We start from the raw sequence: 16,907 nt of genomic DNA, 5'->3' as shown, positions 1-16,907 counted from the left end.
TTTACGTTTGCACTGTTCCTGCCATCTTGATTCACCAACAGGCCCAAGGTGCTTCACCTCGACTAAGCCATGGCCTGGGCTCCTTTCAGATAATTTCGGTAGGGCGGGGGGGGGGGGGGGTTCGGATGCGCTTGGCGTCATTATATGCGATGAAAATCAGGGTGCACTCGAGTGTAGTCTGAATATGTGACGCTATGATGACTGGGAGACGTGACCTGGATCATACCTCATGCTTATTCTAAAGCACTTCTTCCTTTTCTGCTTCTACTAACCATCCATTCCATCATACGTCACAAATATATACCGTATACCTTAATCTGACAGCACTCACCAAGTGCGTTACCTAGTTCCTCATCAGGGTCACCTCGCACGTCTCTTGCTATGTATACACGCTTTCTCGATAGCATAAAGTTTCCTATATATTCACTAGGGGGAACTCTGGCACTAGTGTCTTTCGGAGCTGCAACACAAGGCGCTTCAGCGAGCATGTGAACGATGGGTAGTACACGGTTTTGTCTAATCTTCGTACTTTTGGCTCCGTGTGTGTTCGCGTTGCTTGGAGCTGTTTTCCCACGAAACAAAAATCAACGAATGTTCCGTGGTTGCGCTTCACCTCCTCAATTTTTTAGACTTAAGCATATTGAATCGGGTCACAAAGTTCAAAAGGCTTCGTTCGTTTGTTCGTAACAAAACAGAAGCACAGTGATAAACCAAGCCACAAGTGCGATTCGCCAGATGCAAGTGCGAATACTAGGCAAATCCGTGTACTACCCATCATTACCATAGTCGCTGAACGATCGCAGCACCAACATTCTTTTATAGTTAATTTCAGAAAACCCTATGCTCTATGGAGTCGATCGAGGGCATATGGGCGGCATCGCTGTACACGGATGATCGAGGCGCAGTGATGACAAGTCAGAAATGTGAGTCGTGAGTTGCTTCTGCGCCACTTACCACGTACATTCGCTTGATATAGGCCGCAGAAAACTTCGGCGAGATGCTTGGGAGAACTCCAGGGCGAATTACGAGCGCAGCGGCGTCCTGGAAACTGGTCTGCACGAGCCATCCCGTGGGTGCGCTCCGGATGTACACTAAGAAGTCGTCTCCATCTTTCAATGGAGTTTTCCTGAAAGCGGTGAACTTATCCGTGCCGCTCGGCACGCTGAAGCTTACCATCAGCCTGGAATAAAGCAAAAGAAAAACAGCAAAAAAGTGAGGTAGCCTTGCCCGACTGAAAAAAAGTGGCGGCAAGCGAAGCTTGGTGTGTGCGTGCCTGACGTACTATCTTTCTTTCTTTCTTTCTTTCTTTCTTTCTTTCTTTCTTTCTTTCTTTCTTTCTTTCTTTCTTTCTTTCTTTCTTTCTTTCTTTCTTTCTTTCTTTCTGTTAATCTTTCTTCCTTTTCTTCTTCCTTCCTTTCTTTATTTCTTTCTTTCTATTATTTTATTCCGCTCTCTTTAGCTCGTTCTTTCAACTCTGTATTTTTTTTCCTTTTACTGGCTTTTTATTTCAATATTTATTTATTTATTTATTTATTTGACGTCGTGAAACATTCCATTCTAACGATTTCTCTCCCCTCCCTTTGATTATTTTGATATTGAACCTCCAGCAACAGCGGTGCTCAAAAAAAAAAAAAAACTTGAGATCAGCCAAGTGGCACGGCGTAAGTTACTGCGCCAACCACTGAAGCCCTGACCACACGAACCCGTTGGTCAGAGTCTGGCTTTATGACACGGCGCCTTGCCCTGTCCCTACGGAGAGAGAGGAGTGCTGCTATGCGAAGCTGCGCCTTCTCTTTTATACTTTTCTCCCACTCCCCCTTTCCCGCAGGCGCTGCGCCCTGCTACCAACCGGGCTGCCTTCTTCTTCTAACAACAACCCCTAGATTAGAGGGTGTTGCTTCTAACCACTACCGCCACCACCTTTCATGGGGAAAGGGGTCGACGTCGCGTCAAAAGGTCACGCGCTCATACGCTGCAACGCCAGGCAGAACATCGTTTCTTATCTAAAAAAAAAAGTGCGGTGGTGCTCTCATGTCATGCATTACGTTTTTCATCAGGTCACGTAGCTCGAAACTTCCAAGGTGCAAAAAGACGCCCCTGTTTCAATCCGTGAGCGCTAACGCTGACTGTCACAGCACTGGTGGGAATAAAGATGCAGGAAACGTTGTGTTACGACCCGCTGTCACTGACGACGCGTTGTCTATGGGAAGTTCAGTGAAGATGCGTTCCCATAACTTGAGACACGTTGACCCGTCCCAGAAACGGGCTCCACGCGGCGAGAAGCGCCCCTCAATAGAAAGAGTACCTTGAGAGCTGAGATGTGCTGCGAAGTCACGTCAATGGTGGCGCCACCTCCACAATGGACCATTTTGGCTTGTTTGGTATGCCATAGTGTCGACCTGTCTGATATGTCTCCACAAGAGTATAGTCACACCCCCGTAAACCCATTCATGCCCTTCTCGGGAGACAAACAGCCGCTCGCCAGTCAACTAACTTCTCCTTGTGGCTGACACCACGTGAGTGTCATTGACTACAGGAACTGTGCATCAGCGAGTGCAAAGACCCATCAGCAGTAGTGTGTTATTGACTGGTGTCATGGTGGGTGGTGCCATGTGTGTGATTGATTTCAATCAAGAAGGAAGGACCAGCCTGAGGGGTTGAAACGACGGTGCTAAGCGAAGAACAATAATTGATATTTGACGAGATGGCGCATAGATGACGGGAATTTCGAGCGCGCAAAACACACATTCTCAAAACGAGCGGACAGTAGCGAGATGAAAGTAGCTCCCGTCCTGTCCTCTCGTCTTGTGAATGTCCGTTTTAAATTCGAAGCATTTCTTAGCGAACTTCAGCGACCTTGAGCGTATCTATCTATCTATCTATCTATCTATCTATCTATCTATCTATCTATCTATCTATCTATCTATCTATCTATCTATCTATCTATCTATCTATCTATCTATCTATCTATCTATCTATCTATCTATCTATCTATCTATCTAGCTGCCTACGACTTTGAGCTCTCCTGGCCGTTTCGATGATGGTATCGATACCAAACTTGGTATGGCATAAAATGACCGTATGAAGAACATATTTGGCTAGTCATAACGTGAAAATCATGACATGTATGTCATGATAGTCATGATTTACATTTCATGGTCCTCCAGCTCTTGCGGTGGGTTCGTTCACATGGCATGTTGCAAAACTGGTATGGTATGACATGATTGCATGCCGAACAGAAACGACTGACCCTAGCATGAAAATCATGAGATCCGTGTCATGTAACAACATGACTACATTCCAAGCTCATGATGCGCTCGCGAGCGTTTCGATAGCGTTACATATACCAAATTCGGTATTACGATACGTAAATGGATGACGAACGTATGATATTGGTGCAAACATGATAAACATGAGATGCGTGTCAAGTAACAAAATGACTACATGCTACGCTCATGATGCTTTGACGGCCATTTCGCTAGCTTCACATATGCCAAATTCGGTATTACGTGACGCCAATGAATGACGAAGGTTTATGAATGGTTCAAACATGATAATCCTGAGATGCGTGTCATGTGACAACATGACTACATGCCACAGTCAAGGCGCCAATACATTTTGACCTGACGTGGTGCGCGTGCTCGCCGGCGTTCATTTATTCGCGTCACGCCGGCGTCGCCACGCCAGGCGCCGGTCCTGCCATATACTCGCAAGCGCGCACCACGCTGCGTTGCTTTGACGCATGCGCATTCCAGCGTGTCCGGCGTCCCTCCGTCACGAAAAGAGGGAGATGCAGTGCTGTCTGGGTAACGCATCGGCGCAAAATGCAGCATGTCGCATTTCGCATCGATTGCCGTCGGGCCGCGCCGACGGACGCTGGTCGCGCCTGGCGTTAGGCTATAGAGTACTCGAGTTTGCTAACGTAGCGTCCCTGTGCCCAGCGTGCGCGCGCGTCAACGCTACATTCAAGTATAATGGGCCCTTCACGATGCGCTCGCGGACGTTTCGCTAGCTCCACACATACCGAATTTCGTGTTACATGACGTCAATGGATGACGAAATATATGACTGGTGCAAACACGATAATCCTGACACGCGTGTCATGTAAGAACATGACAACATACCATGGTCATAGCATGCTCGCTGCCGTTTTGCTAGCTCCACATATACTATAAGTTTCGTATCACGTGACGTGAATAGATCACGAAAGTAAACGACACATCCAAACATGATAATCATGACACGAAAGTCATGTACGGCATCATTTAGCTCCACCTCGTAACGTTGTGCTGATTTTGAAGTGACATATGAACCTTTTTCATTCGTACTTCGCATATCATCGATTCCCACTGTGCGTGGGATCTGCCAATTTTTTTTCGGTAAGCGAATAATTGCACAAAAAGTACCAGTACACCTGTTTGTTCTCATTTTCAGAACTTGCAAGTGTCAGTTCCTCAACCCGGAGACTAATTCACGAGACCAAACGGAGTCTGAGCGCGGGACGCGCGCGGAGGTGAGCGGTCGCATGTGACTTTGGCTCCTGCAAATTTTCCTCTTGTGGCTAACTGATCACTCCAAACGCCCCGAATACTTGACTGGACCTATATGTGAGTGTTACCGACGCTTCCTGTGATACTTTTTCAATACTAAGACGTTTTTTACGCAAGCCGCAGCCCTTTTAGGGCTGTCGGCTAGCAGTATCGCTGCTAGGCCTACCTCTCCCTAGCATGAGCGCTGGAACAGGGCGCGACGCAGCCGGCGTCGATGGTGCGCGTTCCTGGCGCGCGATCCACGAGAGCCTCTCAAGACAACGCCAGCATCCTTCGTCACCACCAAGCCATGCAGTGGCTCAGGAGCGCCAATCAAGAGCAGCACCGAAGCCCCCACCACTGCCGCGCAGTGATTACAAAATCATATTAAGAGTCCGTGGAGGTTTAAACTGTGCTGTGATACATCCATGCGTCCTCAGACAAATAATCCTCAAGGCGGCGGGTCTCCCAATCTCTGACCGCACCAGTTCTGACCAAATACGCGTCAACTCCATCAACCATACCGTTCTGATTAGCACACCAGACCTGGATCGTGCCGACCTCTACCATGGCATACGGCTCTTGAACTTCAACGGCACCCCTCATGAAGTCGCCACCCATGTCGCTGATCCCGTCGATACCTGCAGAGGAACCGTTCTCCTGCCTTCCGATTACTCGGAAGACGAAATCATCTCGACCCTCCGCCGATGCAACCCAAAGCTGACTATCGGAGGTGCACGACGCCTGGGCAGCACTGAAACCATTCTAATCATATTCCAAGGCAAAATCGTTCCTTACTACGTCCACTACGACGGCTGTGCACTTCGATGTCGTCCCTTCAGGCAAAAGGTTGAAGCCTGCACACGGTGCCGTCAGATTGGTCATCGCCAAGACGTCTGCACCAACACCAGTGACACACTTTGTCCCAAATGTGGACTAAAAGATGCACCTATGGACCACGAGTGTGACCATGTTTGTGTTGTGTGCAATGGAAACCATGAAACAGGTTCATCGCTGTGTAGACAACGATTTAAGCCGCGCCCTACACGGTCCATGGAAAAGCAAGACCCACCCATCCACCGATCTCCTAGTCGCGAACAAACTCACGGTTCAAGCCAGCGGAAAAGTCGAAGCAAAAGCAAGGAACGCGGGCGGAAAAGTCGAAGCAAAAGCAAGGAACGCGGGCGACGCTCCAGTGCCAGCAAAAGTAAAGATCGCGGTCGTCGCTCCGATTCAACGACGCAAGACGACGCCTGGCCAGGCCTATCACCAAGCCCTGCTCTCAACAACTCTTCGGTCAACTCACACCAGGTAGGCTGGGCTAAGTCAGCCTCTTCTAGCTGCTCCTCAAATCACACCAGTAACAACGACTCCACCCTCTTTAAAGAAAATGCAACCCTAAAAGCTGAAATTCAGAGGCTTAAATTACAACTCGAGTCTTTTCACTTATCCGCTACTACCACTCAAATTGATTCTCGTCCTCCTTCCGCATCAACCACCCAAGCCCCTCCCTCTCATTCCGCCTCTTCCATGTGCCATTCATCAGCCCCACCTGAACCCTCTGCACATTTGCCCATGGACACTAGCCCCTGTGCTCAACGCGAACCACTTCTCCCTCCCCCCAGCAAACGTAAAACTCCGAGCACTCCACGATCAGAAGAATCCCTGGAGGAGACAGTTTTAAATTATAATGACAGAATAACCGCATTAGAAACTAAATTTCATAATATACTCACCGCAGTTGAAAAACTCAGTGCAGATTACGCAGCCAAACATGAAGCACTCGCCAAATTTATGGACCTTGTGCAAGCTCATATCCAACAAACTACAAGTTGGATAGCTGAAGTTAGTGCCAATAATCCTAGCATAGCACCACTTTCCACCTCAGCACCAGCTTCGCTTAACAATGGCCAATAACCCGACTCGCTCCGAGCTTCAGGTTTGGCAATGGAACTGTAGGGGGTTCCGAAAAAAGAAAGCACATCTGCAACAGTTCCTTGCCTCCCGTTCTAATCTACCCGAAGTCATTGCCCTCCAAGAAACTCACGGGCCAGTCAGCTTCCCAGGTTATAATGTCCACCAAACTAAAAAGCTGTCCCGGCCTGATACGGCAATTCTTACTCAAAAACACCTCACTGCAAATCACTCCCACTTCGACGGCGTCGATATAGAGCATGATTTTTTGGAGATTATTCCTCATAAGAATAACACATCTGCTCTTTACCTTCTGAATGTCTACAGCCGCCCTCGAGACAAACATCACCGCTTTGACTCCCTTTTTACTCAAGCCATTTCCGCTGCCAAAGACCATCCCCTTTTAATTCTTGGTGATTTCAATGCACCCAACCCGTTGTGGGGTCACACTGTTTCTACTCCTAAGGGCAGAGCCCTGTGGATACACATACAAGACCACAGACTCACGCTACATAATGACGTCGATGCACCAACCAGGCTAGGAAACAGCGTATCGAGAGATACCTCTCCCGATCTTACCCTTACACGCAGAATTCAGCACGTTACATGGAGCAACTTGCAAGTTAATCTCGGTAGTGATCACTACATCATTACTACTACAGTACATTTCAAGCACAAACCCTTCGCACCTAAGCCAATCAGTCACACCAATTGGGACAAATTTCGAGAGGCCCGCCAGATATCAGCTCCCAGAAACATCCAAGACATCTCAGAATGGGTGAAGCAACTTCACTCAGATGCTGGGGTGCATACTACAACTTTGCCCCCCGAAACCCCCCTCACCACGGTTGATGCCAAGCTTTTACATATGTGGGAAGCCAAACAGTCTCTCTTGAAGAGATGGAAAAAAGGACGGCACAACCGAAAGCTAAAACTCCGAATAGCCAAGCTTGACCTGCAGATCCAGGAGTACGCCACACAACTGGCCTGCCAGCAATGGGGCCAGGTGTGTGACAGCATGCAAGGAAACCTTGACAGCAAACGCACATGGCAACTACTGCGCCACCTCTTAGACCCTACCACATCACGCACACATCAAAACCAGAGCATAAAGAAACTTGTATATGCTCACAAAAACGATCTAAACGGACTCTTCGACGACCTCCGCGATAAACATCTGCCTCCTGCTCAGAAGTATAACACACCAAAGTACACTGGAAAGCCCAACGAGTTATTGAGCGCCGCTATCACGGAAGCAGAGGTTCGGCATGCTATGGCCACTCTGCGCACAACGTCAGCACCAGGCCCAGACCACATTAACAACAAAGTACTTCGCAATCTGGACGACAACTCCGTCACGGCAATCACAGATTATTTCAATCACTGCTTTGACACTGGCACCCTTCCAAGTTCCTGGAAGGATGCCAGGGTAATTTTCATTCCAAAGCAAAACAAACCAGTGAACACTTCCAATCTCAGGCCTATTTCACTAACTTCTTGTCTTGGTAAAACGCTTGAACACGTTATACTCAACCGTCTGAATAAATACATGGAAGACAACAATGTTTATCCACCAGAAATGGTGGGTTTTCGAAAATCTCTGTCATGTCAAGATGTCATGCTTCGACTGAAGCATGATATCATTACACCCAACAGCAGCCTAGATACGCAAGCAATCTTGAGTCTGGACATCCATGGAGCTTTCAACAACGTTGCTCATTCCGCCATCCTCCGCGAGCTTAATCTCATAGGGGTTGGCGCAAAGACATATAACTATATAGCTACTTTTTTAGCCAACCGTACCGCAACCATACACATAGGCGCAGATCAATCTCAGTCTTACGCTTTGGGAAGTTACGGCACGCCCCAAGGGTCTGTGCTGTCACCGTTTCTATTTAATGTCTCTATGATGCCGCTGGCGCAAGCATTGAGATCTATCCCTGACCTCAAGTTTTCACTCTACGCCGACGACATCACTCTTTGGATGACTGGCGGCTCCGATGGAGAGATTCAAGACACCCTGCAAGCTGCGGCAAATACGGTTGTGGCACTTACAGGGTCTATGAATCTTTCATGTTCCCCACAGAAATCTCAGCTACTTCTCCTACCATCTCACAGAGGGGGCGAAAAACACATATCCAATATACAGGTAATTCTAGATGACGTACCAGTTACTCGAGTGGATAGGATCCGCGTGCTTGGTTTACACATTCAAAGCAATCGGCTCAACACATACACACTAAAGACACTTCACACCACCGTTGATCATACCTTGCGACTTTTGGGTCGGGTCAGTAATAAACATGGCGGACTAAAGGAGGCCGAACTCCTCCGCTTGGTCCAAGCCTTCGTTATCAGTAAAATAACTTTTACAACGCCTTACCTACACTTTCTTAAATCAGAATCCGACCAGATAGACATCCTTTTACGCAAAGCGTATAAGTTCGCTTTAGGGGTGCCTATACGGACCTCCACTGAAAGGCTTATGCGTACTGGCACCTTCAACACCCTTGCTGAACTAGGAGAAGCCCATATTGCATCTCAGTATAACAGACTTTCTAACACCGTGACAGGCCGACACATTCTACAAACCCTTTCTGTCACTCCGGCATCCATCACTAAGGTCAAGTACACCATTCCACACCACATACACGAGAACCTATACATTCCACCACTTCCAAAAAACATGCACCCTGAGCACCAGAAACAGCGCAGGATGCAGCGCGCGAGGGCCCTCAAAAAACAATTCTCCTCCTCCAATGATGTGCTCTATGTTGACGCCGCCGATTACGGAAACAGGCATCATTATGCAATATCGGTAATCAACTCTCACGGCCAGGTCGCTGCGGCCGCCTCCGTTCTTGCTTCTTCTTCGGAGGAAGCGGAAGAGGCGGCCATAGCCCTGGCCCTGACAATACCTAGTTCATCCGTTATAATCAGTGACTCCAAAACAGCTATATATAATTTCGGAGCGGGCAGGGTTTCTAAGCCAGCCCTTTCCCTACTTTTGCATCATCCCCTTGATCGACTTGTAGCACTAATCTGGACTCCCGCGCATGCGGGCCTTGCCGGAAACGAGGCGGCTCATGCGAGTGCCCGAGGATTCACAGTCCGGGCACACGCATCCGATGTGTCGCAATTCGCTACGAATGAGGCGCCATTTACAGCGCGGGATCGCCTTATTTCATTCCACGATATTTGCACACACTACCGTTTAGAGCGATTAACCTTCCCGCCACTCACGCGCAAATCTTCACGCAGGTGCGAAATTCTGTGGCGACAGCTGCAGACTCGCACCTTTCTTTCGCCTTACCTCCTACACCGCATTCATCCATCCTGTTATCCTTCCCCCTCATGTAAATTTTGTGCCTCCTCCACAGCAGACTTGAACCACATCATGTGGCGCTGCCCTAAGCACCCTCTTCCCCCATTCCTGAAACGCCTAATTTCTAGTGAGGAGCAGTGGGAGGCTGCCTTGCGCAGCTCGAGGCCCGCTATCCAGGAGGCCATCCTGGAGTGGGCTGAGAGGGTAGAGGAGGACTACTTCAAGTAGTTCATCCCCACCACACCCTTTCCTGTTGCCCCCTTCCCTTTAACAAGGGATAAATAAAGTTGTTCATTCATTCATTCATTCAAACGGAGTCTGGTCCGCAACGCAACCCTATTGTCTCAACAAGAGACGCCAGCGGTGAGGTGGAGGTCGACTTCTGACGCAACAGGTGTGTCAACGCTTCGCGTTCACTCTCGTTTCGAAGCGCCTCCAATTTTTTTCTAGATAACGTGACTTGAAACGCTGTAAGCCTGGCGGAAAAAAACATGCACGAAAAGACCACTCAACTTGGCTCAAACAGTCTTTACGCCCGCCACTGATACCTAGTAGATATCTCATAATATTATAAGGAGTGTTACGTCCTAAAGACACGAAATAGTTATAAAGGGACACCGTAGTTAAGGCTCCGGAAATTTTGATCGTGCGGTGTTATTTAACGTGAACTGACCACGCACAGTACACGGGTCTTCGGAATTTCGCCTCCATCGAAGTACTCCCACCACATCCGGGATCGTACCCACGATTTTCGGGTCAGGAACAGAACCCCGTAGCCACAGCACCGTCAGGGCGGACACTGATAGATGATTCGTGAAGTTGCAGTTTACTGGCCTGCCGTGCCCGACAATGTGCAGTGCGAATAGTGCAATACCTGGAAATGCTTAGTCACGTGCAGGTGAATAGGCTGTGCACGCACATTCCAAAACTACTACTATTAGACTTTTCAAGTTTCACGTACGAAGAGGCTTTGCGTACGTAGAGCTTCTACGTGTAAGCAGTGCGCATGCGCAGAACGTGGCGGCTGTGCGCGGGTCTCACGAACGTATGTGAGATTCGATTCTTTGCATGCGCGCGTGGCCAGCTTCGCGTGGGCGCTCAAACTAGATAGTGTGTCGAGCGGGCGCAGACTTCTTACACAGAAACACGGTGACAGGATGGCTGGAGCGGCTCCGCGCCTTCGATTTTTGAAGAGCGACCATTTGGACCCAATTGATTGATTTGACTTATATGTGGGGTTTAACGTCCCAAAACCACCACATGATTTTGAGAGACGCCGTAGTGGAGGGCTCCGGAAATTTCGACCACCAGGGGTTCTTCAACGTGCACCCGAATCTGATCACAGGGGCCTACAACATTTCCACGTGCATCGGAAATGCAGCCGCCGCAGCCGGGATTCGATCCCGCGACCTGCGGGACCATTTAGACCTGCTACGCGATGTGAGGAAATTCAACCCGTTCGAGGAAAACACGCGGCACGTGGTGCGGTATAGACAGAGATCGCTGTCCGCTTGGCGAAGTCGCACCGAAAAGTGTCCAGCGCTGTTCGCGAGTGGACGAACCTGCTGGTCGCGCAACACGATGAGTGAGACAGGAGAAACCTACGCAGGTAAGTCACTTGGTGGTTTCCATTCGGTATACAACACACAACGTGAACTAGACTGGTCAGTACAAAGTTTTCCTTTGTTGCACCTCCGGAACCAAGAAGGAGTACTTGGAACAAGACCAGTTGCTCAAAGAAATTTTTACTATTGCGGAAGATAACAACCACAAATAAGAATATATTTTTTAAAAAGGCACTGTTGGGCCCTGGCAGCCGAAGCACATCAACCGCCAATAAAATATTCTCAGCAGATGGAGCTACATGGTAGCTGCCACCGTGCGTCACGTACGTGTAGCTAAAAGCGTTGTTTTATGGCGTGCACGTAACGTACGTGAACTTTTAACGTTTGCGTACGTAGAATCCCTACGCACGTGAAACTAAAACTGTCTATTACTATATTGCAGAGAACGCACGCGCAAGTGGTGAACTGATGGCGCCAATGTAAACGCCGGAACACAATTATGACGTAACGGCATTTTCCCAAACGGACCAAGAAAATAGCTTCAAAGATACATTACTTACATTCCGTCGGTGCCCGTGTATTTCAGTTCAAAGATGCAGAAAGAACCTATATCCAATGCAAAGGCATCGAGAAAGAATTCTTTTCCCTGAAACGAAAGAAGAAAAAAGAACTATTAACCGAAAATGTTTCATTCTTGAGTTTTACTTCCCGAAACACCAATATGACTGCGAGAAAGCCATATTTCTGTGCTCTAGATTAATCTATAGGCCACATGGTACGTGTTCTTCAACGTGCACCTGTGTTGAATTGAGTTTATTGACAACATGGTTGCGAGAATGACAACGCAGAAAAGCTGCATTGAGCAGTTTGGGAGAAACTGGGCGCCTCATACAATGGGCGCCTTCCCAGTGTTGGTATGCATAATGCATGAACTGACTAAAATAGTAATAACAGTAAACTACTTCGGTAATTGTGGAAACTTTAAGAAAAAGGCAAAAAAATAACCGTAGTGATTAGACAGAGAAAAAGAAAAATATTGCAGCATATCCACAGAGTGAATGATGATGAGTGCATGAAAGCGTCCGTCCGTGCGTCCGTTTGTGCGTCCGTTCATGCGTCTGTCTGTCTGTTTGTTTGTCCATCTGTCTGGCAGTCCTGATTTCTCTTTTTTTTTTTTGACGCCGAAGACAGAAACTGATACGAAGTTGCAATATTATGAGCACAGCTTTAGGTGGCGAAATCTCATAGAAGCTGAACACTTCAGCTTATTTTTTTTTTTGCGGATATCTCTTTAACGCACTATGTTCGAGCGTTCGACTCTGGCGTCAGCACTGAGCTATATAGCCATACGTTTCAGACGCCTGGACGCTCGTTGAGTGTCTGGATCGTGGTGTAATTAAGATACCGGGGTTTGGATGCACATTAGCCCACAGGTGGGATAAGGGCATGCGTGTGCATAGGCCAACACTCCAGCAAAACTTCCAAACACTGGTTATTTTTCGAGCTTTCTTGCTGCTTTGCGGTCAAACAGTAAAAAAAGGCTAGTAAACGCACCACAATAGAAGTTCAAAATAGTCAAAAGCTAGCGATGGCACCACCCTGAAATTTTCGTCACCGGACATGGTCTGAAAGACGCCAATTTGAGGATGTCTCGCCACCAACGATAACCCTACCCATACGGGTCCAGAAACGCCTGCTTTTTAGCCTTGATTTGATCAGTGATCGCATCTTTATTCTAATGGAGAGAGATGATTTGAACACACTCATGAGGGCTTGTACGTACCAGTCCATTCGCCGGAAACTTATTCAGTTCGTCGCTAACGTGGGTGGATAAAATGTAGTGACCTCCAGGTTTTATCTTCATGTGCCATTTATCCACCACTGGAATGACGTGCGAAGAAAAAAAAGGTATGAGCACTCCCCCCCAAAAAAAGAGGGGCACTGATTCCGCACTGATTTTATAAACGACATATCATTATCATAACTCATCTTCATTTTTATATCTGCGTTCGCCTACATTTACTGCTATTACTATGTGCGTTATTTTCACATTTATTACCCATGCACATCGGAGCTGTTTTAATAGCTGTATATCATTAATTAACGTGATTTCTTTTCCAATTTTACTGCCACTTTTATTGTACGTTTCATTGTTTTCATAGTTATGCACAATTACTGAACATTGTTTTGTTACCATTTTTATTGGCATTTTTATTTCATGTTTGCGTTGTTTTTATTACTATTCATATTTACCTAATCCCTTTTTTGTTGCCATTTTGTTGTACTTATCAAGATGTCCTTTTCTAACATAAGGTACCCCTTCAGCCTTGTGCTATGGGACCTCCTTCTGTATATACTAACCCCAATGCGTGTATATTTTTTGCGATAAATAAGGAAAGATTTGAGTTTGAGACATGGCTCTCTAATTTGACATGACGCCACTATGCAATCTCGCATCTGTGTGGGTACTAAAGCTGGTTTTTAAAAGCAAATGCGATTGTGTCCGGACGGTGTAGTCTGTGACTGTAGTGAGTGGTTTTATTCTGGTGCTTCGAGCGTTTTCTCACGAAAAATAAAAGATGTTACTTTAATTATGACAATTTTTTTTTGTGGGCAGCCATTCTGATTCTGAAGTATAAGCTGTCATACAACGTTTGTTTAGAAGTGGTTAATGATTTACAGTACTTGGTACTCTACTATGGGAGAGCATAAAGCTGTCCTTGAAACTTCGCAGTTCTGTTTTGAAAAAATTTATTGCCACAAACGTCAATAACACTCAACAGAACATTTCTTTCTTAGACATACTCTAACGATGATGACAAAACAGACATCTTTACACGAACATGAATATGAGATTACGTTGAAAGAACAAGTACATTCGATGGTTCACACAAACACAACCACAAAAAATACTTCAAGGTAAACAAGAGACACAAATGAAACATAAATATGTACATTTTGCATATTTACATGATGACATGGCATTTCTGCCGGCGCATCGACAGATCAGCCTACCAATACCAGGCCGGCCGAAAGACAAGTTTCACTCGTCCGTCATAGACCGACACAAAAGGGCAAGACCAGTGCCGAAGAAATTCCTCTTCACCGAGGAAGAAGACCTCCTCCGACAAAACAGACAGCAGCTCCGAGTACAATCGTTCTAGGATCGGGTAGAGCGCGCGGCGGCGGCGGCCCGCTGCAACCGCCTCGCAGCGGTTTCGCCAGAGGCAGAAAGCACCGGCAACAATGAGAAGACAAGCGAAGTGACCTCGCAAACAGCGCCCAGAAGAAACGAAGCGATTTACTCTGAGGCAGTGAAATCCGGCATGTACGGCTCTCCAAAAAACGCGAGCAATGACACAATGCCTAAGAAAATGCTGATTTGTTTCCCGAAGGGAGCAGTTCGGACGTGTTGCTGACTGGACTATTCTCCACCTTTCGAGGCGGTCGAGAGTAGAAAGCACACCCCATCCCAGGCGCCACATGAAGTCCCGGAGGTGTCCAGGCAGAAAAGAAGCCGTTAAGGTGCTCCAAGACACCCATCTAGAGCGAGCACGACGGGCTGGTGGGACCAACGGAAGCAACAAAGCAGCAGTTGTCTCAACTATTTGGTTGTTCAAAACATCTACGCCAGGACAGCTCAACCTGACATGGCGAGAAAATGCAACAGTTGTTGCATAAAACGCAGGAAGTGTTATTGACTGCGGCCCCCTGTTAAGTTGCACATTAGGCATCAAATGCCGAAGATGAGTACCCAGAAAGTAACATGCAAGCGTTCGTGCGGGAGATTCGTCCCCTTGCACTAGGCGCAAAAGGAAGTGCAGTGCCAGCAGCTGACAGCGTATGGACACTGAAGGGAAAGCAAAGCCTCCTTGAGCACGCTGCTGTCCCAGTGCCGCGCGAGAGACCAACTCAGTGACACCTGACCAAGAAAAAAAAAGGAACACAAAGCAGACTGCAGTGATAGCACGATAAGTAAAGATGGTTGCACGACGTGAGAAAGGTACCAAATGCGACCGCAAAATACAGTCTGCGCTAGGTACCTCCGCTCAAGAAGCGAGAAGTCAAAGTCCCGTGCATCCTGAATTTTCAGTCTTACTTCTTCGAGAGCGTTTAACCAAACAGATTCGCAAATGCTGTAGTGGTTGTATAAGATACCTAAAATACGAAGGGACGCGGCCGGCTGAATGGGAAAACCGGTGCTAAGCCTGGAGTTTGGAGAGCCAATGAAGAAATACCGGGATTTGGAGAAGTTCAACGCTGCACCTGAAATGTCGCCAAACTGGGAAAATACACGCAGGCTGCGTGAAAGGCTATCTTCATCTGAAAAGTACAAGGTTATATCATCAGCGAAAGCTGTGACTTTCACGACACCGCTACCAGGAAGCGCAAGACCCCGGACACGTGAATCCGCGTCAAGAACACGCAAGTATTGCTCAAGGCTGAGGACAAATAGCACACGAGACAATGGACATCCCTGACGGACCCCACGTGTTATGCAAAAAGCGCCACTTTCCCAGCTATCCAGAACTAGTGTGCTTTTCAGACCAGTGTACGTATTTTTAATCATTTTCACAAACGAATGAGAAAAGCCGAAGGCTGTGAGCACATTAAGGATATACACGTGCTCTAGTCAGTCAAACGCTTTTTCCTGGTCCAAAGACACAAGGATACCACGCGCAGATCGTAGCAGAGTATAGGCTATGATATCCCGTGTGGTATATGACAAGCTGTGTATTTCTCGTCCAAGCACTGATGAAGTCTGGTGATGACCTATTAGGGTGTTCAACAGACCCCTCAAACGTTGAACGGCTACCGCCGCGAATATCTTATAGTCAACGTTGAGGAGCGTGATAGGTCTCCAATCTTCAGGATTAACAGAGGAAGCATCACCCTTTGGAATAAGCACAATGCGTCCATCTCGAAAACTTGATGGAAAGACACCGTCCTCATAGCATCGCCGGATTACCGCGGTAAAGGTAGCACCAATCTCATCTCAAAATGTCAGGTAAAACTCAACAGGAAAACCGTCTGGCCCTGGGGCCGTTCCACGTTTCATAGATTTCAGTGCCGCCTTTACCTCTTCAGCCAACGGAGGGATGTGCAGGCAATCCGCAGCTTTTTGAGGAATACGGGGCAAACTTCTAAGCATTGGCGTTGTTTCATTACAGATAGTCCACATGGCCGAACACGACATTGCTTCGAAATGCGACAAGAAAACAGATCGATCACGCGTAGGAAGCCGCTGCGCAGGTGGTATTTGTGCTGTCATAGAGACAGATGGCTCTGATTGCCCAAAAAACGAATGTCTCGCGTAGCGCAGCACCTCGGGATGTGCACATGGGTTGTGTCTACAGCGCCATGCTGCTGCCGCCAGGGACGAAGCAGCAGTCAAGCGTTGAAAGCGTTCACGCAGTTCACGCTGCCACGCTCGCATCAGAGGAGAAGGCGTCTCGGCGCGCAAAGCAATGCGTAACTTCATCGCAGTATCAGCAAGCTCTTCAGAAACGCGTCGACGAAGCAAACGCCCCTCTACTGCGCAGCGCAGGCGCCACTGTGTTTTAAGCGCATCCC

At 47.7% G+C, this 16,907-nt stretch overlaps 1 protein-coding gene across 1 annotated transcript in view; it reads right to left on the bottom strand.

Annotated features, from left to right (window-relative positions):
• Positions 1-915: 915 nt before the first annotated feature.
• The window catches only part of LOC142817508 (uncharacterized), a 31,153-nt gene continuing 15,161 nt past the window's right edge, over positions 916-16,907 (bottom strand). The window contains exons 3-5 of the mRNA XM_075894527.1: positions 13,117-13,214; positions 11,894-11,979; positions 916-1,180 (exon numbers count right to left, since the gene is read on the bottom strand). Of these exons, the coding sequence (XP_075750642.1) occupies positions 916-1,180; positions 11,894-11,979; positions 13,117-13,214 (449 nt within the window). The remainder of the gene's footprint in view (positions 1,181-11,893; positions 11,980-13,116; positions 13,215-16,907) is intronic.

Source organism: Rhipicephalus microplus, chromosome 5 (genome assembly GCF_043290135.1).
Source record: "Rhipicephalus microplus isolate Deutch F79 chromosome 5, USDA_Rmic, whole genome shotgun sequence".
Taxonomy (NCBI): domain Eukaryota; kingdom Metazoa; phylum Arthropoda; class Arachnida; order Ixodida; family Ixodidae; genus Rhipicephalus; species Rhipicephalus microplus.
This window is presented reverse-complemented; position numbering and strand designations above follow the sequence as displayed.